Source organism: Lasioglossum baleicum, chromosome 2, assembly GCF_051020765.1.
Source record: "Lasioglossum baleicum chromosome 2, iyLasBale1, whole genome shotgun sequence".
In the NCBI taxonomy this organism is placed as follows: domain Eukaryota; kingdom Metazoa; phylum Arthropoda; class Insecta; order Hymenoptera; family Halictidae; genus Lasioglossum; species Lasioglossum baleicum.
In genome coordinates this window covers 20,573,847-20,600,577 of record NC_134930.1, presented here as the reverse complement: position 1 = coordinate 20,600,577, position 26,731 = coordinate 20,573,847, and the positions used below count along the sequence as shown (strand labels likewise).

The 26,731-nt window shown below is 41.5% G+C and overlaps 1 protein-coding gene across 4 annotated transcripts in view; it reads left to right on the top strand.

The window, feature by feature from the left end:
• LOC143216876 (uncharacterized) overlaps positions 1 to 26,731 on the top strand; it is a 252,206-nt gene that overhangs the window by 179,622 nt on the left and 45,853 nt on the right. For all 4 annotated transcript variants that reach the window (XM_076440454.1, XM_076440440.1, XM_076440431.1 and 1 more), the window contains one exon: positions 5,750 to 5,805. In XM_076440454.1, the coding sequence (XP_076296569.1) occupies positions 5,750 to 5,805 (56 nt within the window). The remainder of the gene's footprint in view (positions 1 to 5,749; positions 5,806 to 26,731) is intronic.

The window sequence follows — 26,731 nt, the reverse complement described above, 5'->3', positions numbered from 1 at the left end:
CACTGAAGAAGATAGAATAGTACAGTTTTCAAATGTGAGCAATATTTTAAGCGCAGTGAGTTCTGAAGATAGACATTACAGTTTACCTAAACACCATAAGTGTCGCAGTCACGTATTAAGTTTAATAGCCGCTAAAGACTCGAATAAAGTTAGCGAAGATGCCAATTATATAGAGGTGTTTCAGTCTGCTATGTCAAAATGTTCAGCTTTGTGGAGTAAAACAAATAGATCGGGATCAAAACGACTGTCAAACAACAGCTGAGCGTCCAGAATGCCTGAAATTTTCACAGGCATATTGCACTGTAGTACCAGAATGGTTTTGACTGAAAACTTTTCAGACGACCCTCGCAGAGAAGGGAGTGGACACGGCAACAGAGGCAGCGCTAATAAGTGGTGGCGATTCTCCGCGAATTAATTCGAGCGTATGATCATTCGCATCTTACGGTTTCAGAGCAGTCGTTACGTTTAATTTCTGAGGGCATCGTGACCCGGTTTCCAGCATCCCTATCTTCCACCCTCCAGAGCTCTCTCTCTCCCTCTCTCTCCCTCTCTTTCCCTTTCTCTCGCTCGCTCTCCACGCTCGTTATTACACCGGAGAAGAACGGTTGATCCACTCGACAGTTGGAGCAGCCGCAGCTGGAACGGCGTAGCGGCGCGCCGCATCTCTGTTCCACCTTGGGCTGCAACTGCTGCTGTAGCTCGCCGCCCTCGTTCATGAGAATTGTATATTTCCTCGGAGCACCTGACGCCACCGATCGCCTTCGAATTTGCACATTCGTTCATCTTTTATTCTATCCCGGCCCCGCCCCAGACTCTCCCTCCCTCTATCCGTCCCATACCCCACCACCAACTTTTCTTATTTCGCCCATCCCCCTTTCCAGCGCGTCGATCTTTTTCCTTGAACCGCCGTCCAGCAATATCGAGTTCACCTGCTGACCTCTCCACCGTCCCACCCCCAGACGGATTTCTGCCGCCGACGTTCTTTGCCACTTCGTTGACCAGAAGTTACGGCCCGCCGCTGTTTCACCCTTTGTGCACGCAGATTTCTGAAAATATTCGAAACGCTCTCCTCCCTGAGCGAAATTCTACACCGACATCTTCGGTTTTCGGGAAAACAGAGGGGATGTAACTATGCAGCGAGCAGGAAAATGGAAAATTTTTATTCGCGGAGCACGTGATTTTATTTCCTGCACGCGGGTCTCTTTGCTTACTTCTCTCCTATAATAAAATGTCAACAGACCCTCGATCACCGGAGGCGTCTCTTCCTTTAGATTCAATTTTCGCCCTTTGTTAAGGCTAATTAGGTTCCACGCAGGCGTGAAATCGAGATCGGAGAGGATGCTAGTAAGAAATCGATGAAATTGCGAATGGGAGAGTGGTTCCCAAACAGATGAGAATGGCACCGTGTGCATTACGAAGTTTGTGTGCGATTACATTTTGACGCATCGTTGAGGAACATCTATTATTCGTGCATTATTATTAGACAGAGGATTTTATGCATTTATGACAAAAATATGCATTTGAAAATATTGGCACATTATTATCGGCCTATTAAATGTATTGAGAAAGAAAATAAGTTTCTATTTCACTCCAGTTTCATGCAATTTTGGTTGAAAATGTTTATTTTGCATAAAAATTCGCTGTCTAATCATTATACAATATGACATGTATTATGATCGTCTATTATTATTTGGAAGAGTTTTCTCTTTAACATTGACCAAAGTGTACGTTTTACAATTTTTCCCTCGGCGAACCGCACGCGGACGATTTATATCGTGATTCAGCAGGAAGTTGAAAAATTTCGGTGCAAGTTCTGTTCATAATCGCAGCGGCAGGGTCATATGTCTGGAACGCGAGAGGGAAGATCCCGTAGTGGTCCTCCTCGCGGAGACTTATAGGAGCCCCATGGAGATGGGCAGCTTGCCAAAAGGCTGTAAGGTTGATGTGAACCCGAAAGAGAACCATGTATCATCGGTGACTCGATTGTAATACGTAAGTAGCGCTCCTCGGACGAGCGAACCTCGTCGATTCTTCTGTATCGACCGTGGACGTGCGGGTCGACGTTAAAAATGGCCTCACGTTCTGGTGTCGAGTGACAAAATGGGTCCGTGAGCGAGCACAGAAAAAAAACCATCACTTCAAACGCTTACTCTTTTTGGTTACTCCACATACACTCCCGCTCGTAAGTCTTAGGGCAGTGATCATAATTGTATTTTTGTATTGAACTATGTAAAAATGAAATAATCGTTGAAGTTGCATAGAAAAGTAAAGATTCATATGTATTGGGTTGGCAAATAAGTTCGTTCGGTTTTTTACATTGGAATAAATCACAAAAACCGAACGAACTTATTTGCCAACCCAATATATTAAAAATCTTACCAAGATGTAAAAAAATATCTTATATTTTCTTTTCATTCGAAGAATCCGCCACGTTTCTTTATTACAGTTTCCACTATTGTTGGCCCCAATTCTTCCATACTTTCTGTTGTTATATTATTCCATTCTCGTTCCTCAATATTTCATAAATGTGTCTTCGTCTTCAGTCCATAATTTTTCTATGGGGTTCAAATCTGGTGATTGGGTGGCCATTTCATAATTTTCAATGAACTATTACATTGAAGTTGATCCAAATAGTTCTTACATATTTTATACATGTTAATACAGTTAATGGTTCACGATCTGTACGAAATACCAGAGTTTTACTAAAAATCAGAGGTGTCCTAAGACTTACGAGCCGGCAGTAGACATTCATGACTTCATACAATATTTAAACGCGATAGTTAAAGGGAATAGTTAGGAATAAAGGGATAGTTAGTCGGACAACTGGATTAGCTAAATAGAGCCGCGACCTCCCCTTGCTCGAGTCTATAAATTCAAATAAAAAACGTACGATGGTATTTTATATGTAATTTTAATTGTAAGGTACGCCTGAATAAATGACCTCGTTAAATAACTTCTCACTGAAGCACCATTACGATCTTAATAATTATGTGATAAAAATCAGAAAAACGGGTGGTTTTAACTGAGCGGCTGTAACGTTCGTATAACGGCGGTGTATTTCGCGCAATGGAACCGACGCTATTGTTCCTGGTCCACGATAAAAATCCATTCGTAATTCGACTTTAGCATTATCGTTTCGAATAATAACGCACGATCATTGATCGAATATGCCACGTCTCTAAAAATACGCAGAATGCTGACTCTCGACCTTGTATCCATTCTGCCCTGGTTCCATAACGACGCCGCGGTTACAAGAAGTCCTTGGTTCCCCGACGCAGACGAAGCATTCATGAAAATTATGTCAGCCCGTCCACGCCCAGGAGCACGAAGGGGTCGTTAAAATAAGACAATAAAGAAAATAAAGCGTGGCGGCTGCGGGTGCGGAGGGGGAAAGGAAACACGCGTTTATCGATCGACAGTAACAACTGTTCGCGAAGCAGAGTACATCGCAGTTGTTTCTGTACTTGGCTCCGTGAAATTGTATCGACAGGAATCGATTATCAAAAGCATGAGGTAAATATGTATTAGGTTGTTGCAAATGATTTTGCTACAACATATTTCATTTAAAACAAAATCGACGATGGTGCCTGCAAAAAGTGATCGATTTGGCATGGAATGACCCCATTTCAATTGCAACAACCAAATACAAACGGGGACAGTTTTGTACTCGAACTAAGAATTATTCTAGGTCGGAAGAAATGTTTAATTATCAAGTTAAAGTACCTCCGAGTGCGAAGGGTTAACAAATCGTTTTCTTTTTACCAGTCCACACGAGAACGTCTCCGTTTCGCAGGATCCGGATGCTGCTCACTCGCGCCTCGTAATAATCGAGGCGAAGCGAACGCAACGCGGCTTTTCTCGCGTTTTATGGCGAGGAAAATATTGTTCCGAGGGCAGACACTTCCGGCCGTTCCGCGAAGAATATTTTCGGTGCTCCGACGAAACCGCGGAACGATAGATCGTCCAATAGAAAAAGGAGCGCCGGCTTTGCCCCGCAGTTTTCCCTCGTTCCGGTGCTTCCCTTTCAAACAGTTCGCGAGCATTCGAGTAATGCGCTACGTACACGGTGTCTTTGGCGGGAACGGTCCCGTGAAAGAGATGCTTTCCACGGCAAAGGGAAACAAGCAGAAATTCCTGACCGCGCGTACAAAACGGCACACGGTATACGGTACACGGCGTACGCACATATAATATTTACAGTGGCTCGTATTAATACACGTACACCCTTTCACAGAGAATATTCTTCGTCAAAGTGGACTTGGATTTTTCCGAGAACCTCGAACGACTAGTTTAGATAAATAAAAAGAGAATGTAACACTTCCAACATTTGTTGTGTTACTTGTTTACTGTTAATATTCGCGTTCGAAACAACAATTCTACTAAAACGTACCGATCATTGTCGACTGTATTTTCGTGAATGATTTGAATGGCTCCGTATGCCATCCATTGTTATTACTACTATTATTGCAGTTTCCTTGTTAACTGTATTGCCGATTTTAATTATCACCGCTCTCCGAACAATCATGCTTCAATCTATAATCACAGTAGCGGTAGATTTCTAATAATTGATCTCAGCGACGATGTTTAATGAACACGTCCGCCACTGGCAGCTACAACAATGATTATTAAATGTATTATCGTTAATGGAATTGAATAATGTTTAACAGAATATAATAATATTTTGGGGTTTGCGGTTGCGGGTTTCATCGTTTCGGAAAATTTGTGCTGACAGATCGATATACGCTGATGAAAAGAGGGCTCGAGATAAAACTGATTCGTAAGCATCGCGCGCCGGTATTAAAAAGTATCGAGCATTCGATGACTCCGCGTCGAATTAGTTCCGAATCGCGACCATTAGCCGTTTCCTGCTGGGAAACAATGACAGAGTCGAGCGGATCGATATATCGGGTGTCGGGCGAAAGGAGGAAATCGTTCGAATTAACAATTACGCACGCCGGAAAAAAACCCGCGTCATTAAACCAGACGCGTAATTTTTCGCGTATTCCTCTGGATGCATGAAGACGTAGCGATTAGCGTTTCTCTCTGCTCGGGAAATTTTATAATATTTAATGTACGTTTTGAGCATACAAAAATACATCTATGTATGTAATTACCAGTTCCTCTTTCTCAATAACGGAGAAAACATCTAGAAATAAATACAACATAGAATATGTCACAAATACATATGTTATAATCCCGGAAATCCTTCAGGATTAATTGCTAAAATTCAATTAGTGTTATTTAAGTTGCTTTGTCCTCTGTAACGATAAAAAATTTGAGATACAGGTAGCCGTTAGCTCAAAGCGGTGCACGTGCATGGTTTTATTCCGGAAATCCTTCAGGATTAATCGCTAAAATTCAATCAGTTATTTCTCTGTCCTCTGCAGGAGACAGCGGATCTTTATGCAAAATAAAAATGTTCTACCTGAAGTGCAGAAAACTGGAGTGAAATAGAAATGTATTTTCTTTCGTATTATAGGTTGAAGATAATACAATGTATAATAGTATTTTTAAGTTCTTCTAATATTTCTACTGTCTTAAATTACACAATTGCCACATCTCAAGTCCACAGTTAGCCCGAAGGGGTGCACCAATATGTTTTAAGTGGTAAAAATAAGAAACAAGAAATAATTAGAATATAAATTGTTCTACGTAGTACATAAATGTAAAAATGTCTTTCAATTTCACGAGAAATATCGAGAAACCAGGAAGCTAGTGAAATTATTAACCGACGCCTGTTTTGTTTTAGGTTCCTTCGTGAGCGTGAGAGGATCCGCGATCATTCACGGACCGATGTGTTATGAGGTGAGTAACGCTTTATCGAAACTTTAGCTACGTAGATCTCGTTGGCTTCTGTAACTCATGCCTCCCGTGTCTGCCGTGAAGTATCGTTCTATCGGTAGTATCCGATGGAATATCGATTTCAAGGCAGAACCAATTAACCCGACAGAATTTCCTGTAACGGGATCGTAATAGATCGATTATTGCATTTCCTTACACGATCTTAGGGATATTGTTTAGGAAATTCGGGAGGGAAACTTGTTGCTGGACAATTTTGATGGAATCCGGCGGTGAACGAACTATTCCAAGCCCTTGCCTACCTGCGCAGTCGAAATTGCGCGTCTGGCAGTTTCGAGTCGCTGGCCACTTTGTAATTGTTTCTAAATTCACTATTTCTCCAATAGGTGCTTTAACCCTTCGCACCATTATTATAAAATATTGTTGACGTTATTAAATTTGCATTCGATGAATTACCAAACGTATTTAATATTTTAAATAAACTATTGAAAGTATTGTACGAGGTGTTACATCAGTTTTATAGAGACAAGATTAAGAAAATCGTAGAAAATCGAAATATTTCAGGCCGGAAGAAAAATTTGCAAAGAGTTAACTCGAAAATGAAACATTTCTTGCGACCTAGAATAATCCCATTCTACATTTTATATTTAATATTATTTAAGGAGGTAATATTGTAGGTTTTATATGGAATATAATTAAATTAATATGATTTTTAAATGCTGGTTTAATAATGAAAACAATATTTTGAGTAATGGTACAGCAATTTTAACGCGAGAACATTGGCTCCATACCTCAATTTACAAAATTCGTCAGAAATTTTTCGCAACTATCGTGTACATCTTTTTCACATGTATCGAGGCATTACTGTAAAACGGATCGTTTAAATGCACAGAAATAGAAACAATCTGTCGCACTCAGTTCACACTATCTTATCATATTCCATTACACTGTCCAACACCAAATTTGATTTCAATATACTGTTGGGTCCTTCTTATAGAGTTTTTTGCGCTGATTCCGAATCTGGTTTTAATTTTTTTCCTATACGTCCAGTTTTTGAGAAAATGGAGTTTTAAAAAAAGACATATTTTTCAACTTTAAACAAATATTGCGATGTTATTATAAAAGATATTGAATTGTTGTTTACAGCAAAAGATTCTGTAGACTTTCCCGAATACAGTGATATCCAATATTAATACATTATGATTGTTTAAACATGTTTAAACAATGATTAAAGACGGAGATGCACCACTTTTGCACCAATTTTTGCGGATATTTTCGAATTTATCTCAAAAAATAAGGGTCCAGCGAAAAATTGAACTATACCACGCGAAAGAGCAGACTTTTATCTTGAGAAACCCCCCTGTGAAGTTTGCATGGTCGACGTTTTTACCGAACCAGAAAGCAAAATATCTTCGCCCGACATGCGTTGACGCCAGTGGTGCTCTTCCACTAGCGCGGTCGTTCGTCGGGATACGGCGCGGCGCGCTGCGGTGAAACGGCGCGTGGCTATAAGCGCGCAATTATGTCAGCTTACTTAAATGTAATATTTTATTAAATGTTATATTATTGTTATTTATTATTTATTAGTATATTTATTCTGTATAAATTATTTTTGTATTTTTTAATGTTAGTCTCTCGTTTATAGTATATTTAATACAAAAAATACCTTTTGTAACAAAAAAATAATTTATTCACACACTACACTATTACACTATTTACAATGCTAATATATATGTGTACACTATTCAGATATAATACACTATATCGATTTAATATGGAGCAAACTATTTTAATTATGTATTTAAGTCAATAAAAATAGTCCCGTTTATATTGTGTTTGGACTTATTTTACTCGGAAGAATCTCGAGTGTTCATTGGCACTATAATTACAATACATAGATAAGACGACAATTACTGAAAATAAAATTTTTCAGTCACCGCATTGCAGACTTTCCTTACATTGTATGTATTCCGTTGTCCGTAGACCGTCATTTATTTCAAAATATGTATCGTGTTGGTTCTTAAGAAAACTGATGCCAGAGTTCAGTTTCGGCTTTGTGTTTGTTGAAATCAGTCGTGTCAAGCATTTCAAATCTGCATTGCTACGTATAAAACTTCATAAAAAACATTTATAGTTATTTATAGTATTTTAGTTGTTCTGTATATAATATATGTATTTTAGTAGTGTATTATATCTGAATAGTGTACACATATTTATTAGCATTGTAAATAGTGTAATAGTGTAGTGTGTGAATAAATTATTTTTTTGTTACAAAAGGTATTTTTTGTATTAAATATACTATAAACGAGAGACTAACATTAAAAAATACAAAAATAATTTATACAGAATAAATATACTAATAAATAATAAATAACAATAATATAACATTTAATAAAATATTACATTTAAGTAAGCTGACATAATTGCGCGCTTATAGCCACGCGCCGTTTCACCGCAGCGCGCCGCGCCGTATCCCGACGAACGACCGCGCTAGTGGAAGAGCACCACTGGCGTCAACGCATGTCGGGCGAAGATATTTTGCTTTCTGGTTCGGTAAAAACGTCGACCATGCAAACTTCACAGGGGGGTTTCTCAAGATAAAAGTCTGCTCTTTCGCGTGGTATAGTTCAATTTTTCGCTGGACCCTTATTTTTTGAGATAAATTCGAAAATATCCGCAAAAATTGGTGCAAAAGTGGTGCATCTCCGTCTTTAATCATTGTTTAAACATGTTTAAACAATCATAATGTATTAATATTGGATATCACTGTATTCAGGAAAGTCTACAGAATCGTTTGCTGTAAACAACAATTCAATATCTTTTATAATAACATCACAATATTTGTTTAAAGTTGAAAAATATGTTTTTTTTTCAAAGCCATGATTTTCAAAAACTGGACGTATAGGAAAAAAATTAAAACCAGGTTCGGAATCAGCGCAAAAAACTCTATAAGAAGGACCCAACAGTATATTGAAATCACAAAAAAAGTTGAAATTTGTTGGACAGTGTTATTAACGTTCAGAGCCGTCAGGCGCTTATTGGTCAGCCGCGATACCGATATTTATCAGCACATATTGATAAGCTTATCGGGTCCAACAGCTCTATCGGCGAGCGGTTGTTTGAACAACGAAGACACGATTTATCGATATAAGATACAACATCAGGAGCAGGCTCCTTCACGATGCTTTCGTTTCCCCCAACCCCGCGGAATAAATATTCCATTCGTGCACTCGACGGGACTCACTGTCAATTCGGTAGCCTCTCGAACAATATTTATTTAGCCGGTATCGATTTCGTTGGCATGATATTGGTTTCCCGTACCGTCGCTTCTATTTTTCCTATCTCTGTCTCGCTCTTCCTCCTACTCGATCGCACGCTAAACCTACTATCACTCGTTTCCAAAACATTCCCATCGCCGTTTCTTGCAGGCTACCTCGAACATCGTTTTCAGATTCGGCTCCGGGCTTAATTCATAAACATTCACGACCCTTTTTGCTGATAGTCGAATATCCTTAACCCGACGATCGCGCACCCATAATTCCATTTTCATGAGAATTATAGAGACTCCCACTAATATCCTTAAAAAGTCACTCCAAAAGAATCTCCTAAAAAGGCATCATTAACAAGATTTTTTCGATGTTGAAAAATTGGTTTACTACACAACGTGAAATTTTTCCAAAAATTGCGATTAGTCGGAATTGCAGAAAAAGTGGGCTTGTATGGAAAATTTAGAAAAAACAGGTTTCGTAGATTTGTGTCAAGTAAACACGTTCGGAAAATTTCACCAAAATCGGTCGACGTTGCAAAATGCGCTACAAACGTTTAAAAATGGTAAAAATTTCAAATTCTTACATGTTTTAATGTTTAATGTGTACTTTTTAAATTTTCAATATAGGCCAACACAAAATAGTTGTAAAATGTAACTTCTAGTATCTTCTCTGCAATTCCGACTAATCGCAATTTTTGGAAAAATTTCTCTTTGTAGTAAACCAATTGCTCTAACTTCTCAAAAAAGTCCAATATTAAAAAATTAGCGGTTGTTTCAATTAAATAGTATATTCGAATTGAATCGAATATTGTCAAAAATGAATTCATTTAGCGTTAAAATATCCTTTCCCTTCAAATATCTCGAAACAAGAAATGAATCACTTAGACTTTCATAATTATGTTCACAGATTATTATTGAAAAAATGTCATTTTTTATCAGGCAGATTATTTATATTTTCACACGAAAAGTGGAAGCAATTCAGAAAGTGATTATGTTATTCCTAATTACGTGCACAGCTAACAGAACGACGTTGAAAGGAACTACGCAAATGATTTCCGAGCGAGCACAATATTTTCGCGTGCGGGCAGTTTGCTTCGTGAAAACTCGATTACGATTAACCAGAGGTATCGCCCAGGTTGCTTTCTCAATTTTAATGTTGTCTGCATACTCGCCGTTATTGCCGTCAACACGCGAATAACAGCCCGTAACCCAGCCCGCGCGGCGCGGCGTAGCGGCTTTAATTAACGATATTAGCGCATCGAGGTTCGGAGCACCGCCGTACTTTTAGTCGTATTACAAACACCACGCTCGTAACGTTGAATCAAGTTTTTGCCTCTCCGGTTTTATATCCGCGTTACCGAGAGAGACCCGATACGCGATCTCAAATTCCGCGAATTAACCTTGAATCGTACAACCGCGAGGTGCTCAAATGTTTTACGCTTTCTTTATAATAACTGTAATTGATCGCAAGCAGGCAACATGCATAGGTGAAATCTCCGTCAACGTGTAACATCCGCTGACGTCACGGAATGCTCGTGTCGATCAGCTGGATCTTGAAATTCGAGTAATAACGATCCCGAGGCGATAGATACGCGTCGCGTCGCGACTGAAATATCGTCGAAAATAATTCAACCGTGCGGCGGATCGGTGTCGACTGGCTGCGACACGGGCGAACCGGGTCGCTCTAATAACATGAATAATAGGTGTCACAGAGGATGGTCACGCAATCCTAATGGCTTTATCGACACGACGTATCGCGGGAAACAATGTAGGCATTCGGCGTGATTATAATCTCGTAACGAAATAGTGTCGTTCATCTTCGCTAATCACGATCCTCTGTTCCTGTGTTTGAGGAACTCGCGTGAGGGAAGCGCGCGCGCGCCGCTTCGGACAAATTGTTGGCAAACCTCTTCAATCGTCGCATGGTGAACAATACTAACCGTGCATTGAACGTGTGCGCCGCGGAAAATTGTTAACTCTCAACAGGATCGCTTGGTAATTCTTATATTCACGATCCCCGAGGGCGGAGCTGCGACAATGATACTGCTGTATGACAAGCTTGTTTGATTACGGTGTACAAAGTATTCGTACGCCTTTCAAAAACGTTTTTAAAATTGGATCCCGACAGCTTGAATCTTTTTCAGACGTTGAAAGGATTAATCCTTTGGACTCCAAAATCAAGGCATTTCTTTCAACCCAGATTATCTTTTTTACATTGTGCACGTCGATTTGAACCTGTCTTCTCATGCAACAGTTGTGCTTTTTACAATTTACAGAGCACAGACGAATTTCATAATGTTAAAACTGTTTTGGATGATGGTGTAGCAATTTTTACTGGCACCTGGGACTGTAATGAAAATTTACAAGGTGCCTTTGCTACGGAATTGTTACGGAATATAATTAATTGAAAATAGGAAAAGTTCTAAAAGAATTGCTATTCGTTTTTAAAAGCTGTGCGAATACTTCGTACATCTTTATGCAAATTAAAAATTGTTTGCATCGATCGCAAGACACAGAAGCGAAACAAACATTTCTTTCTTCTTTGAATTATCTGATTAAAATGTTCACTGCGTTAAATGGTGTTTACCCATTTTTGTCATAAATGTTTGTCTCTATTAGAACAATGCGGTAAATATTCGAAATTCACGTGGTCGGTATACATATGTATTCAACGTATTAATAACCAACGTCTTTCAACCAGAGTTTCCCGCTGGTCGAAGTTTACCCGAGTTCTGGAGAATTTCTTTTTATTTCGGCCATAAACTCCGCACGCGAGGTACAGAGAGAAATTTGCTGGAAATTAGAAGCTCGATGTTACGGTCCCGAGCTTTGACTTTACGCGGCAAGTCGTTTGAACATTTTCTTTACGAGGTGTTCTTAGTATCGCCGCGTTGCGAAGTCGCATCCTCAATACCGTGGCGCGATGAGGCAATACATTTGCATAACGATCGCCGCTATGGAAACGCAAACTGCGCCGTAAATAGTCCGTCCCGGACTGATCCGAGCAACGCAGTTACGTCTGCGACGTATCATCCCTATTAGCCTCGGGATCTTCAAACGTGTCCGGAAATCGATCAGAGTTTCAACCATTAGATTTAGAATTTGATAATACGTTCAAAAACATCGTCTTAAAATTCTTACGATCGTTTTGAAGATGAACGAAACACAGTTCAAGTAATAAATTCAAAACTGCTCCCCTCGCAATTGAACATAGCAATCAAATTAATTGATAGAGCATAGAATGTATGTTGTATCGAACGCAATTGACCGCGACCGCCTTCCTCCAAATTAAATATAGAAAATTAAGCAAATTGATACGACGCTCATTGGACCGAATCCTATCAAAGTGACCGGACTGGTTCGATCGAGGAACCGGTAATTGATTCGAAAAGTTGAAAGCGTAGAATGGTAGACACTCGGCGAATCAATGTAATATCTTGAACGGCTGTTGAATGATAAACGAGCGAGGACCCAGAACGGTGTGCGATTATTTACAGCCAATCAGTGGGAGAAACCTATCTGGCGGACAGACGCATAAACGCTCGTAGATCGCAGCGATTGACATCGGGGATAATCGAACTGACGAAGCAGGATTGATAGAAGGACGAACGACGCTTAACGGGATGACGGGTGGTGAGCTAACTGTGCGTTGTTGCCGTCGATTCCTTCGCTAACTGGAATTTCTCCTTGAGAACGTTCCGGAGATCTTACGCTCGTATCACGTTCGAGAATGATACTCTCGGAAAAGTATTGCTTTCAACTCTGATGACAAACTGTAGCGAAGAGGTAGGCGATCCTTCGGGTCCTGTAAACGATTCTTCGGTTCGATTTGTTACTGGACTACTGCAGACTCTCGTGTATTTGTCATTTCGTGTCACAGATGCACTTTTATTGACGAAATTCAATGCGTTGAGCTGTTCATAGCGATATTGTTCGAGATTGTACTGGGTCCCATCAAAATCACCGACACAAAACTAGAGGATTAGTCATAGTTATGCTTAGACAGCGAATCTTTATGCAAAATAAATATTTTCTACCTGATTTGCAACCAACTGGAGTGACACAGAAATGTCTTTTCTCTCGTAATATGTTCAATGGGCTATCTTCAATAGTATAACGTTATTTTTAAATTCGTCTGACGTTTTTAATGTTTTACATTATACACCAACTCATGTTTGTATTCATTCAATTAGCTGGTAACTGCTGGTAACAACATTTCTGAAAATGTGAAAGTGTGAACGTGGGTATCATAGTTGTAAGAATTGTGACATACGACAAGCTATTTTTGACCAAGAGTGCGAGGCTGTCCGAAAGCCACCATTTATTCCACAGCCACGGGAGAAACGAGACCGACAACGTACATTGTCAGACCCGGCGGCTACGGTCCCGCATCGTCGACTAGGACGACAGACGTCTCACCGTTCTCCAACTACATGAAAATCCCATACTCGTACCTTGCACTGTGCTGCTGCAGTTTCTGCACCCGAGCTTAGAGGTCGCTCCACAATTGGTGCCCGAGGAGACGCGACATCGTTTGTCGGTGGTCCAAATAGTTACCGATCAGAAATTTCTAAATTTTTCTCAAATGCGTAAAATCCGCAGTCTTTGTTCACGAGTGTTACCAAGTCTGCGAAGTAGACAAACATATCCAAAAGTATGAAAGACTATCCGTCCGTCCCTCGTGTCAATTTATCACAGTTTTCCCGAAATAAGTTATACCGACTGTTCTTCTTTTTAATGCGAAACACATAACCGAGAAACCTAAGATGTAAATATGTTACCTTGTTATTTGATCGATCTTTTATCGCTGTGCGAATTTGACACCGAGGGACAGATTTAATTTGTGAAATGAGGGTTAAATTGTTGTATACCAACGATAGGATTCTCTCTAGCATTAGTAATCGCTCATGTAATCCAAACGTTTCAGTTCGTCTCTCTACCTTCAGTTCGACATTCCATCTACCATTACTCATGTTTGAACCTCATCCCCATGATTCATCCCTTACTGACCATTAGACCTAAAACAACCCTCACTTTACAGAACCCAAAACTTATATCTCCTGCTGATTTCTTCTTCTCGCGAGCATTCTTCTGACAGTCTTCATTCGCTTCCGATCAGTCTCTTACCGAGTCTTGCCTAGACTACTAAGATCTTTTGTATTACGCCCGTAGCTTGTATTTCGTTTAGAAATTGTACTTAATAAATATACTTATATTGAGTATCCGGAATACAACAAAATTCGTCCTCCGAAGAAACACTAAAATTCATGAGCGCGATAGTTACAGCGCACATGCGCCCGCAGGAAAGTCGAGCCGGAAGTCGATCGGAAACGTCAACCCGTGCTATCAACCGGATAGCTATCTGTCAATACATTGAAGTATCTTCAAAGAGGTCACCGGAGGAAATCCTGAACCAATACTATCGACGCCAGCCGTGAAAAGCTTATCGACGCGTGTAGGACAACTGTAGGTTCCCCCGGACGGCCTGCAAGACGTACGGTGAGAATCGACCAAACGGACGAAGACTATCTTTTAGTTACTTTTCGTGCCGCTAATTCTGCAGCTGCTTCGGTATAAAAAAATCGGGTAAATTATCGTGAAGTTCAATCTTCCAGCTCCAATTCAAGCTCTCCAAAGTTGAAAAATTCCTACAGGAAGCTCGTGCTTACCTCAGCTGGACCCTCGCAATCGTGTCCAGGTGTGCGCGTACAATTTGCGAACGTCTCTTCCCCGAATCCACGGGAATCCAATTTAGAGTCGAAAAACGCAAAGGTATAGTTTCGCCTGTCCAACGACGACGGTGAGAATTATTACGACGATGTGCAGTTCACAGCGAGCCGCGTGCAATTCGAACTTTTGTTGTGAACGCAGCGCGCGAGGTGGCGGGGTTTTATTAAATTCGCGGAAACCGTTCCATTTAAAATTACATCCGGATTAGTCGGGGCTAAGTGACTGGCCGGGGGGCATCCGAATCAGAACACACAGGCGGCGCTAAACTCCTTCCGCGCAAGTTCGTTGTGCTTGTGGATCGGGAGGAGCACGCCGTGTACACGTCGGCGAGCTCGAGCGCTCCTATTCGGTTACACGCTTAATTATCCTCGACTGGTTGCGAGTTTCCGGCGCCGAGCCGAGGCTTCTCGCGCGGTCTTCTCGGCCGAGATCGTTTCACGGTCGCATAATATTCGGCCCAATTAACTGACCTTTGTGCACGAGAAACGACCGAACTTGTAAACCTCTGGCCTCCGAACAGTCCGCTTCGAATTTGTTGTCTCTCCCTCGCTACGAGAATTAATCGCGCGTAATCAGCTGCGCAGAATCGGATCGTCACACTACTTCTCGCTCTATAATGCACAGTATGGGAAATTGAATTGTATGTATTTTTGTTACGAAGGCACCCCGTTCCCTCTACAATTCTTTCCTGCTTTTCTCACATTCTCATCCTACCACTCTTTTTTTCTTTTCTTCTTTCCCTCTCTCATTCACACTTTCCATCCTGCTTTTCTTTTCTCTCTCTCTCTCTAGGTAAATTTGCTAATATTAGTTCTAATTTACCCTGCATCTCTTCTTCCATTTCTTCTTCTTTCCAACATGTGTTTCCATGTTTCTGCTTCGTCTCCACACCTTCTGCACCATCTGTCATCTTTCTTCTACCAATGTCTCCCTCCCCTCATTTTATTCCCTAATCTATATCATTTTTCTTCTTTCCATTTCCTATTTCTTCATACCAATTGTTATACCTCGACTCTATTGCCTTTCTCCCCTCTCCGCATCCTGGAAATTGAACTAAAGATTGAAATTGAAAAGAGAAATTTCTAATTCGCACAGCATACCTTTTTAATTAAGCACCATTCATTCAACCTTCAACGAACGCGACGTCGGTTTCTCCATTAGAAGTTTTTCAATTCGGAAACTTAGTACTTCACGTTCGCTTGAATGCAAAAATTAATTAACGATTTAATGAAAACCAATTAACGTTTTCACTTAAAATCAATTCCACGTTCACGTTTTCACGGAAAGACGCGAATAATGCAGATTTATGTTCGGAACGCAACGTTGGACGAGCTCAGCGGTGATTGGAGTCGTTCACAATGTTTTCCAAAATGTTGGTACGAGTCGTAACATGCGAGCACGGGCTGGCTATCTTTTTTTTTCGTGGGAGTGTATTTCTCTCCGCGCCATTCTTTCCGTCGTCGTTCGTTTTTCTCCGTTTCGCACCTTGACGGCCGCAAGGGAGATTCGGGGCGCGGAGGGACGAACAGGGGTAGCTTTATATCCGCGGTAAGATAAGAACGTTCCTCGTGGCGGAGATTTACATGGGGCGGCGTGAAACGCAAGCGTGCCGGGATCCGGGAAACCGGGCCGGAATGCTTGGCTTTTTTGCGGGCCGGAAACAAGGGTCCGCGAGCTACCGTCATTCCGATCTTCGCGTTGCGTACACCACACCGGACGAAAGCTACTCCGCGAGAGATTTATCCTCGTTAACGGTCTAACGATCCTCGACGACCGTTGCTCCGGTTCTTCCACCGGTTTTTGGTCGGCCATCCCGAGAAACGCGATTCCTTGCGTGACTCGCTCGCTCTCCGACCCCACAAGGGATTGAACCAGGTGTCTGTGTGTGTGTGTGTAGATGTGCTCTACCCGTGAAATGTCAGACGTAAAAATGTTAGGGGTACATGTCCCTGCTAGCATTCGCAGCGGGCCTCGAAGTGTTCGGGCCGTGTTCACTGTTTTTGTTGCAGCGAGAGAGGCTACGTTGTTTGCTTCTTTCGGATGACTCCGGCTGGCACCCTTCGGCGACCTATTTTCTGAGGTCACTGGGTTGCTTGACTCGTTAACGCGTTCAACGCCGCATCAGTTATATTTAACTCGGGTCGTGTTTGGTCAAAAGGTCGCGTCAGTTAAATGTTATTCTTGCCGTGGACTGCGTTCTGCGAGTTATGTTTCGCGTTTACTACCGAATGGCGGTGCCCTTTGTTTATTTATTTATAGCGGAGCGCATAATGCGGTCTAATTGCAACGAAGTTACCGGCAGTTTAATGATTCCGAAATCTCGCTTTCCGGGCGAATTAAATCCCGTTTTAATTAATCATAACGTCGACTTTTCGACCGTGCAATTACACAGGGATACGTTCGCGTTACGCTCATCCGAAATAGACGAAGATGATCACGCTGTCGCAATTAATATTGTATTAATAGCTGGCGTATCGTTGATTCTCTGTCGGACGACGTCGCGCCCGCTAAAAAGGAAACGTGCTTGATTCGGCGGGACTTCGCGCGGTTTCGCTCTTCCGACGTCCATGCATCCGAGCTAATTGTAATAGACGAACGCGGCCTGAATTAGTAACACATTTTAATTGAGTAATTACTGTTTCGGGTTCGTTGGATCTGTTTAATTGACACGACGCGCCGGCACGCTTGCTCCGGATGCAGATTAGTTATTACGAGAACAGCGGACTGTATTAGGGAGTTGGTTTCATTCGTGTCCGAAATTACACTCCTCGACAAAATTGTAGCTGTCTTTAATCTTTCGAAGAGTACGTAGAATCTCTCGATGAAGCAGTATCGTGATTGCTCAGGAAGCCAGCGGGATGAACTTCGTTTGCCAACAGATTCCTTCTTTCATAGTGTTGATTACGATATTGTATCTCGTTCGGAAGTTGTACGTAGTTCTTCAGAAATTGAAGATAGGGTGGCAAATACCGAACATAGAGATTTATAACATAAATTAAATTAGATATTACTTCTTTAATTTTTCCATTTTCCAAGGGAAAGACAAGGGAGGTTGATGGGGGAAGCAGGAGTTTGCGGCTTCCCCACATTTGCATACAATTATCGTTACCCGGATTATTTTCGTGCGTACGCCCCTGCAATCCTCGCCCGCTCGCCCCTCTCTTTTTCGTTTTCTTCCTCTTTCTACGTGTTTCAAGATGTACAAGTCTTCCGAGGCATTAATTAAATAAATGAAGGCGTTCTCCGCTCCCGCCGTGTTTCTCAATGCAATATTCTTGTTTCAACGTCTTTTGCGCTGCTCGTCCTTCGACCCCGAAGCATACACGCATTTTTAACGCGATTTTATTAATGAATTGGAGAAATTCGCTGTCACGGAATTGACAGAGAACTTTTGAGAAAAAATGAACAATGGATCTTCCGAATAGAGCGTAAAATAAATGTTGAGATATGCAGGAATTTGTACACACAACAATACTATTTGTCCTCCGATGTAATAGGAAAATAACGAGAAATGAAGTATGTACTACATCGTGAGTCCTGTTCATATAATTTTCTTCACGTGGAATATTGCAACAGCAATGGAAGAGTTGGCGATACATCGAAGGGATATTAATAAAGTAATAAATGCCGGCTCGTGGAAATAATTAACAATTATTAAGTAGCATGACAAATTCAATTAAGTAATGCTTTATCAAATTATAAATCAATATGATAATAAAAGTCATCTGGAAATTCAGTGAACTTCTGGTTCTGTAATCTGTGAAGAAATAAATGATTAATTGCTGTGTTTGTGCATTTAATTTATACGCGACGATTGTTATTATTTTATTTGCTTCTCTTCCGCGTTTATTGTAATTATTTTCCAATGCGTGCATAATTGCCAGGAGAAACGCTCGGTTCAGTTAATCGAGTACTTTTTGCAACGGGTGACAATCAATATTAATGAGGTAAATTTGCGAAATACAATTGTGGCGTGTAGTCCGCCACCCGTGTGACAGTAATCTTCGAATGTACGAACAATTTTATGGTTTACCGTGAGATTTGCAATACGAAATATTTCAGCTGCGGACGTAATGCGTGGGTGGGAGCAGAAAGAAAGGCACGTTCGCGAAATTAACAGTCTGCCGTGCAGTTTGTACATCGGAGAGTATTACCTTCCGCCCGCGGATAACATTATTCACCGAATAACGCTTTCGTTTCCGAGTGGGAGCATTACTGGCATAATGCAGTGCATCATTTACTCGAATTCGGGCCGCATTTACCGGCGTGCGAAGGTCGCGGGCTTCCGGTTGGTTTTTCACCGACTTCCCAGCGGCTTTCAACGTTAAAAACTGTCGCGCTCGTATCCCCGTCGTAAATGTTAAATTGAACCGCCATATTTTCTGCTGGACAGCAGCCATTTCCCCGGAAATCGTGGTCAAAATTGACAAAAAGGTTTCAGCCCGCGGAATTCCATTAGTGTCATCGGTAGATTTAAACAAATGAATTCTTTCAAGCCATTTCTTCTCGTGCAATTTGTAAATGTTCAGTGATTAATTAAATACAAACAGAATACAATTTTTATTTCGAGTGCAAAGCTTTCAACATGTCTCAAAAAACACGTTTTTGCAGTTCTTCCGGGAACTACTTAACTCTCATATAAGTTTCATTAAAACCGACTTGCGCAACTTGAATGTGTTCCCTTGTTAGACTAGGTTCGCCATCGGTTCCATTGTGCGCTGATTTAATTTTCGCTAACTCTTTCTCGGAACCGACGCGCCAGTCGCAGCTGCGCACGATTTAAACTTAAAAGTAACGAATTAGTCGCTCCTCCCACGCCGGTCGACCAACCCCATCCTGAACATAATTAAACCGGGTGCGTCTTGCGAGGGAAACAACGCAAGTTTCACGCTGAATTTTTTAATGAGCCGTTGGCAAATTGTACCGTCAGTTAAATTGAGTTTAAGCGCAACAGTTTGCTGGATAAGAATAGCTCGATTTATACAGTGTTCAACTCTAGAATTATAAAGCAGTCGGGGCAACTACTTTCGAGAGATTTGTGAGCATTATGGAAGCGTGTTCAGTTCATTATCACACGTTTAATTGTATCCATTGTATTGTCGTATAATTATATGATCATAATTATATAATTGTTTGGAAACGTTGCTGTTTCATTCCGGAATATGTTTGCACATCAACGGACACGGATGTTTATGCGAAATGAAAATGTTCTATCTGATTCTACCTGAAATTTATTTCTTTTTTAACCCTTTAGTAAATTCATCTATACTCTATAAATTGTAAAAAGCTCAGCTATTGTGTGTGTGCATGAGATAACAAGTTCAATTCGATGTAAAACACTGTAAAACAGATTACATAGATTAAAAATGATCCGGGTTGAAAGGAAAATCATGATTTCGGAATTAAAATTGCTTCGAATCGTTAGGGTCAATATGTTTAATAAGTTGAGAATGATATGACACATAAATTACACATACTCATATTTTTAATCAATGAAACTTTGAACATTTTTCTCCAAGAGCACGGGTTAGTCCCTTTGACATTTTCTTTCCTTGTGACGAGTGCTTCAATTTCCACAAAAAAAGTAACTGATGCTTGATATTGCGAAAACTTTTTCTTACGAATCTCCGCCGAATCCGAAGGTGTGTGATCACCCGAAGAAGTTGTCGGACATCAATTCGTTAGACCCTGCAGACTGCAGACATACGCGTCCCGGTGCGTGGCAGAGAAACATGGCAGCAAGGTGTGCGCCGCTCATTGATAAGTCAGCGCGCGATAGTTTGAGCGTCGTGCTCGTTAGTCCAGTTCCAATAGCACCTGCGGTCCCGTATCATCGGACAGCATCTCGGAATCCACGGAATATTAACGTTCAGAAGCGGAACAGTTCTCCTGGCGGATATCGGAGTGACCTTCATTAAGGATAACCCGTAATCTTGCTCGCGGTGCACGTAGTATAGAGCCCGGTCAATTCCGTCGGCGATGATATTTGCAAGGTGGCCACACGAGGTGGCAATTACCACGTGGTGTGCGGTCCGATCGTAGCCAGGCAGATCGTAGCCTCCAAGTTAACCTACCCGGGACGAAATACTTCAGAAAGTTGGCCCGCCGCGCGCCGGTTGGATTGCCGGCTAGCTTTCTCGCTGTAGCTGCATACGAAGCTGTATTACAGAACCGCCCCGGCTAATGTCTGCGGAATTCTCGAGATACCTAGCAGCTGCCACGGTCAAACGTCAAAGCGAGTTTCCTTCTCCCCTTCCCTGCTCTCTTCGCTCCTCCTACCCTACCGCGCGTTGCCCAGCCACTTCACCTTTCTCGATGTTTCCACAGTACTCGAATTTTCATAGAGACTGACCGAGAAATTCGTTCAATTTCTGCTCCCGTCATTCCGGGAGATTTTTATTAATTTCGAGCTATTGTTACATTTGTTGCGTGTCACGCTGTTGACCGAATTCATTGGACTTGCCACACAGAAAATTTCGATGATCGACTATGCGGTTCCAGCTAAACCAAAGCCAGAGCCTGTGACAAGGCTAGTCCAGGTACATGATGGTATCGAGTATCGCGGGTGACTCGACCACGTAGCCGAGCATTTAGACGCATTGACAGTCTTCAGGATGTATAGGCTTAGAAAAGAGGCCAGGTGGATGCGACTGAAAGGGAACCTGGATAAAGTTCGCATGAATGAGGCCACCGAGAGGTCCAGGTGAATGGAACAACTCCATAGAAATGGCCACCGGTTTCAAGGGATATCAAGGACATCGAGGATGTACCAAGTTTTGATAAATGCGGCCGAACACGGGAGACTGCATTTGCTCAATCGGTATACAGTAGTGCTCCCTTAAATTTCCACGAGCTTCTTCGAAGGTGAAAGGAGAAAGGGAACAATTTCAGTGAGTGAGAACAAATCTATTCGTTACAGTGATGAAACGTCTTTGTCCCCAAAAATGTCGTAGAAGAGAAAAGAAAATTTATATCGTTTGTACGGCTGCATTAAATGAATCAAGTTTTATTTAGACTTTGCTTAAGATCTTTAAATCGACATTATCGGCAACTAATAGCTTTTGATGTAAAAAAGAAAGAATTGGTCGAAAGTTAAAACGAGTCCAGGTGTGTTGTATCCTTTTCCCCAGGACGGTTGCAGTGTAAAAATTGGCGATTCTCTGGAAAATGGTTGGTTCGGTACAAATGCTTTTGGGAGCAGTTGCCCGCTAACGAATGTAGCTTGTCGGAAGCGGTACGTGCGACTATGAAATTACAATTAGATTCGCGGGTGAGGGTTCCGGTTCCTTTACAGAGCCGGCAATAACCATTTGCGAGTCGACTGCGACAACGCATTCAAGTAACATCAAGGAAGTTCTCTCGGGCCCAGCCGGTGGTTACCGCGAGAATGCTCGAGTTTTCGAAAAAGTTACGATAAAAACCTTCTGTAGAACACTTCGCGCCGCTCTGTTATGCCGTCGTTTCCCGTTCCTCTTTCCTCCACGACCGAGTTTTCCCACTTTCTCTGTTCGTTCTCGATCCGATGCGTGCGCCACGGTCTCGCGCGTTCGCACGTGCTCCTTATTTCGCTCGCATTACGATCCCGCAGCTACGCGAACGTTCTACAGGGCTGAAACGAATTAACTATTCGCGCTATTCTAATTCCGAAACCGACACGTTCCTTCCGACCCAGAATATCACCATTCTCATTGTAGAGAATTTCGGAAGCAACAATTCGGCTACGTCATTGAATATTGCAGAACCACTTCCAATTTCTTTCTAAAACTATTTTAACATTTTTGTGGTGAAATAGCACAATTATTGTAGACTTTGATGTTCGTGGAATATTGCAGACCCACTTTCAAGTTCTTTTTAAAACTATTTTAACATTTTTGTGGTGAAACAGCACAATTATTGTAGACTTTAATGTTCGTGGATGATCAGAGAATTAAGTTACATTTGCGGCATGAAGAATTTGCATCATCGAATATTGCAGAAAATGTTGGTTATTGACATAAGGGTCCAAGGAAATGGTATTTCTCTGTAGCCGGCTCTGATCCCTTTCGCAAGAGTGTATGGAGCGGGAAAAGGAGAGGAAAGAGAGAGAGAGAGAGAGAGAGAGAGAGAGAGAGAGAAACAGGATTTTGGACCGCGCGGGAAGATCAGCCACTGGAGAGCTCTCTCCCGGCCACCGAAAGAGAGAATTCCTTCTCCTTTGGCGGGTCGAAAATTGCTTGGAGCTCCCGGAGCCCCGACCTAACCCAGCCCGGGGCAAATTTCTCGCGCGGCAATTTTAAGAAGGGTAAATGAAATGCGCCGCGGTCTCTCCGCAAAAACAAATAGAATTTCCATAACGTTTCCCTGGGGCGAGGCTAGGTGCTCGAGGAGCGTGCCGCTCTCGTGCCGACGCAGATCTGCGCCGCTGGAACGTGTAATTAAACCGGTTGTATAACAATCTTCGCGTATTAAGCGCCGACGATGGAGAAGACCGAACAGCCCCTTCGATCGATTAGTCCTGCAACAGCCTTTTCACGCTGCCCGGTTTTCGTCGATTGCACACGATCTTCCTGGGAAAGCTGCATGAAAATGGCCGATCATTTTTGTCTCTTACTCTCTATTAGTATCGTACATTAATTAATAGACTGCGGATCTTTATGCATTCATGAAGAAATTTATTCAGCGAGATATAAAACAGTAAAAGATTTAGAAAATTCAAGAATGTTGTAATGTTGCTTTTAACGTAACAAAGTCGTCAATTTTTATGTTATTCCTGCTTCAAACAAGCAATGCAAAGCATTTTTATTTTGCATAAAGATCCGCAGTCTATTATTAATACAGTTTACATGTACATATATTCATTCTTATGCTCGTTCCATTTTAACCCCCATTTAAATTTACTTTCCCTATTTCAGAGCAGCCAGCTCCATCGCAATTGGTAATTCTAATTCCAGCAATATTTAAACGAGCCGCTTTATAACCGAACATAGCCGACCGAAATAACGAGCTCGATACGAAGCAAACGTTCAGCTACGATCCCCGAATAGCAGCGCTTTGATCGAAATCAAGCTCTACGGGTCCGACTCGTTAAGTCGGCCGAATAGGTTAAGCATAATCAGAGTATATCGGTCCTTGAACCTAAAACACACGGAGTATGGAATTACGTAGAGTTAAGCGGCGACAAAATAACCACGCGAAGCTTCGTGATAATAATTAACGGGGACTTAAACGAGACCCCTAATTTCCTTCGCTGTTCTCCTATGTTTTCGCTCGAACGGCGGCCGAGAAAAGTTCCCGATCGAAACGACTACGTTGCAGCGGCACATCTAATCTCGTACACCTGCACCATTCATAACTTCCTTCGCCGATCAATTCTCGATTCACTCGGTTCGTCTCATCTCATTTTAACAGTAACTGTACCGGATACAGAATGTGTCGGGTATAAATTAGTAAATTTATTGTGATTCATATAAAATCAAAAATTGTAGGAAAATTTTAAATTAAAATATGAATTGGTAAAGTTATTGTTATCCATATAATATTGAAAATTGAAGGAAAATTTTAAATTAAAATATGAATTGGTAAATTCATTGTAATTCATATAAAATTAAAAATTGAAGGAAAATTAAAAATTAAAATATGTGTGTGAATTGGTAAATTTATTGTAATTCATATAATATTGAAAATCGAAGGAAAATTTTAAATTGAAATATATAAATTAGTAAATTTATTGTAATTCATATAATATTAAAAATTGAAGGAAAATTTTTAATTGACATATAAGTTAGTAAATTTATTGTTATTCATATTGTTTTACAAAAATGACAAGACTGAATTTATTTCGATTTCTGATGACTTTTATAACAGTACGCGCTCGAATAAAGAAATATATCGAATAATTTGTAATGGAAGCACATCTTTATAATTTCAATAATTAAAAGATAAACCATGTGAATGCGGTCATTTGTTCGACTTTGTATCAAATACTTTTTCATGTGCGCCGCGTCGCACGGAATTCCATTTCAGCAAGATTCCCAACGCTCGGCCATGGGAACATAAATTCGCATAAACACCTGCAGTCTAATTACTCTATCAGTCTCGGTTAATCTCTGGAACAACTCTCGAAACACTCGATTCTCGGTTAATGCTCGGAGAGCTCGGTTCAGAATAGGGAATTCGATCGATCTCGGGGACAGAGGGTGCAAGATATACAAATGACTGGAAACGTCCTGGAAATCGGCCAACTGCGTTCGCTGCCGCAAGGATTGTACCAGGTCTTCGACGTTTCATTTAAGTGTTCCCAGTCCTCCCGCGTGCTCGAAGCGAACAGTTTTTCGTATTCCCTCTGCCGTGTATCTGTGTAGGTATATGTGCGCACGCGCGCGTGTGTGTGTTTTTTTTCGCAAGCCCTCCGTTCTTCTTTTACGTCCAGCCATTTACATCGACGCCGAACCTTTCGTTGCTCGCTATTACTATCGACGAGCAACGAGGTTAATCCCGCTTGTAAACGAACAAATAAATAAATAAATTCGCTCGCGATCAATGGAAGGAAAACGATCGGTCCCCTCCCCGCCCCTACATTCTCCACCCACGCTCCAACTATCCGACTCGTTCCTCGGAAAACAACGGCGCCCTGTAAAATTAACGAGCGAAACAACGTGATCCGTTTCCAGGCTACAAATTTTCCTAGATGCAGGATTTTTCTTGTAGCTCGAAACTTTTCTCGGACGAATTGAATTTACGACGACATTAGACGGCGCAACACACGCTCGATGCCAACGACGCCGACGCCACGTCTGCTGTATGTGCTGAATGATCGCGCGAATCTCGTACAGGAATTTCCCTCGGACAAATCGATGTCGGAGTTTTGCCCGAGCTCTAACAATGCAGAACAGTTTCGGTAATAATATCCAATCGAGAGATAGGATTTCTTTCAGCCTGTGTACTTCTGAACATTTAGACTGAACATTTTCTACCTGGAGTGAAAGAGACATTTATTTTATGTTTGACAAGTTGAAAATAATATATCACAGTATTTTAGAATTCTTCTAATTTTTTCTCTGCTTTAAATTGCAACATTTAAATTGTCGTAAATGCGTGAAATCCGCTGTCTATTGATAACCCATTTATAATTGCATTTCGTAAAACGTGATCACTAGATTGCAGATCTTTATGCAAAATAAAAATGGTCTACGTAGATTGTACCTTAATGATTTCAAAAGAGGGGAATCATTTTTTAACAATTTCGAATTTCGTCTACTCAATTTTGACATAGACGCACAAAGAATTTCCAGTGTCACATATTTAACCCCTCGCCGTATAACAACGACGAAAAATTCGAACAGCGTCTATTAAATGGAAATGAAACTCCTATCTTTTAGGTGCGAATCAAATTCTAGTGCGAGCAATATAACCAACAGAAAAATCTAGTAAAGATCGCTAGTTTCGAGTTTCGTCGAATTGGACGCGGCAATCCGTCGAGCGATCGATCGATCGAAAATCCGCGCGTCGCGATAAAAACTCCTCGTCCCTCGAAGCAGAATATTTCCCCGTGCAGGGCCGAGGCGGAATTAAGGAATTCGCCGGAGAAATCCAATTTTCTTCGGGCCGTCCCACGAAAATGAAGTTAGAATTCCGTCGAATTGGCCGGATAATCCGTCAGTCGATGGCCTGGGGGACGGGCAGGGCACGGTCGATTCTAAAGTCGATGTCGCGGGAATTCCGGCCTCGCGTATTGTGCGACCTCTCAACCCTCGAAATACGCGCGGTTCCTCGAAAAATATCGAGCACTCTATTCGATATACAGTTCCTTTAATATGGAGATCGGTGGCGGATTACATTTATAAACGAAATGTTTTCTTGTCCGGGTTTTCCGCAACCTAACACACAACTGCCATGAGTTACATGCTGTTCAACATGAAGAAGTGAAAGTTCATGGTTTTCAGCAGAGTTGGCCAG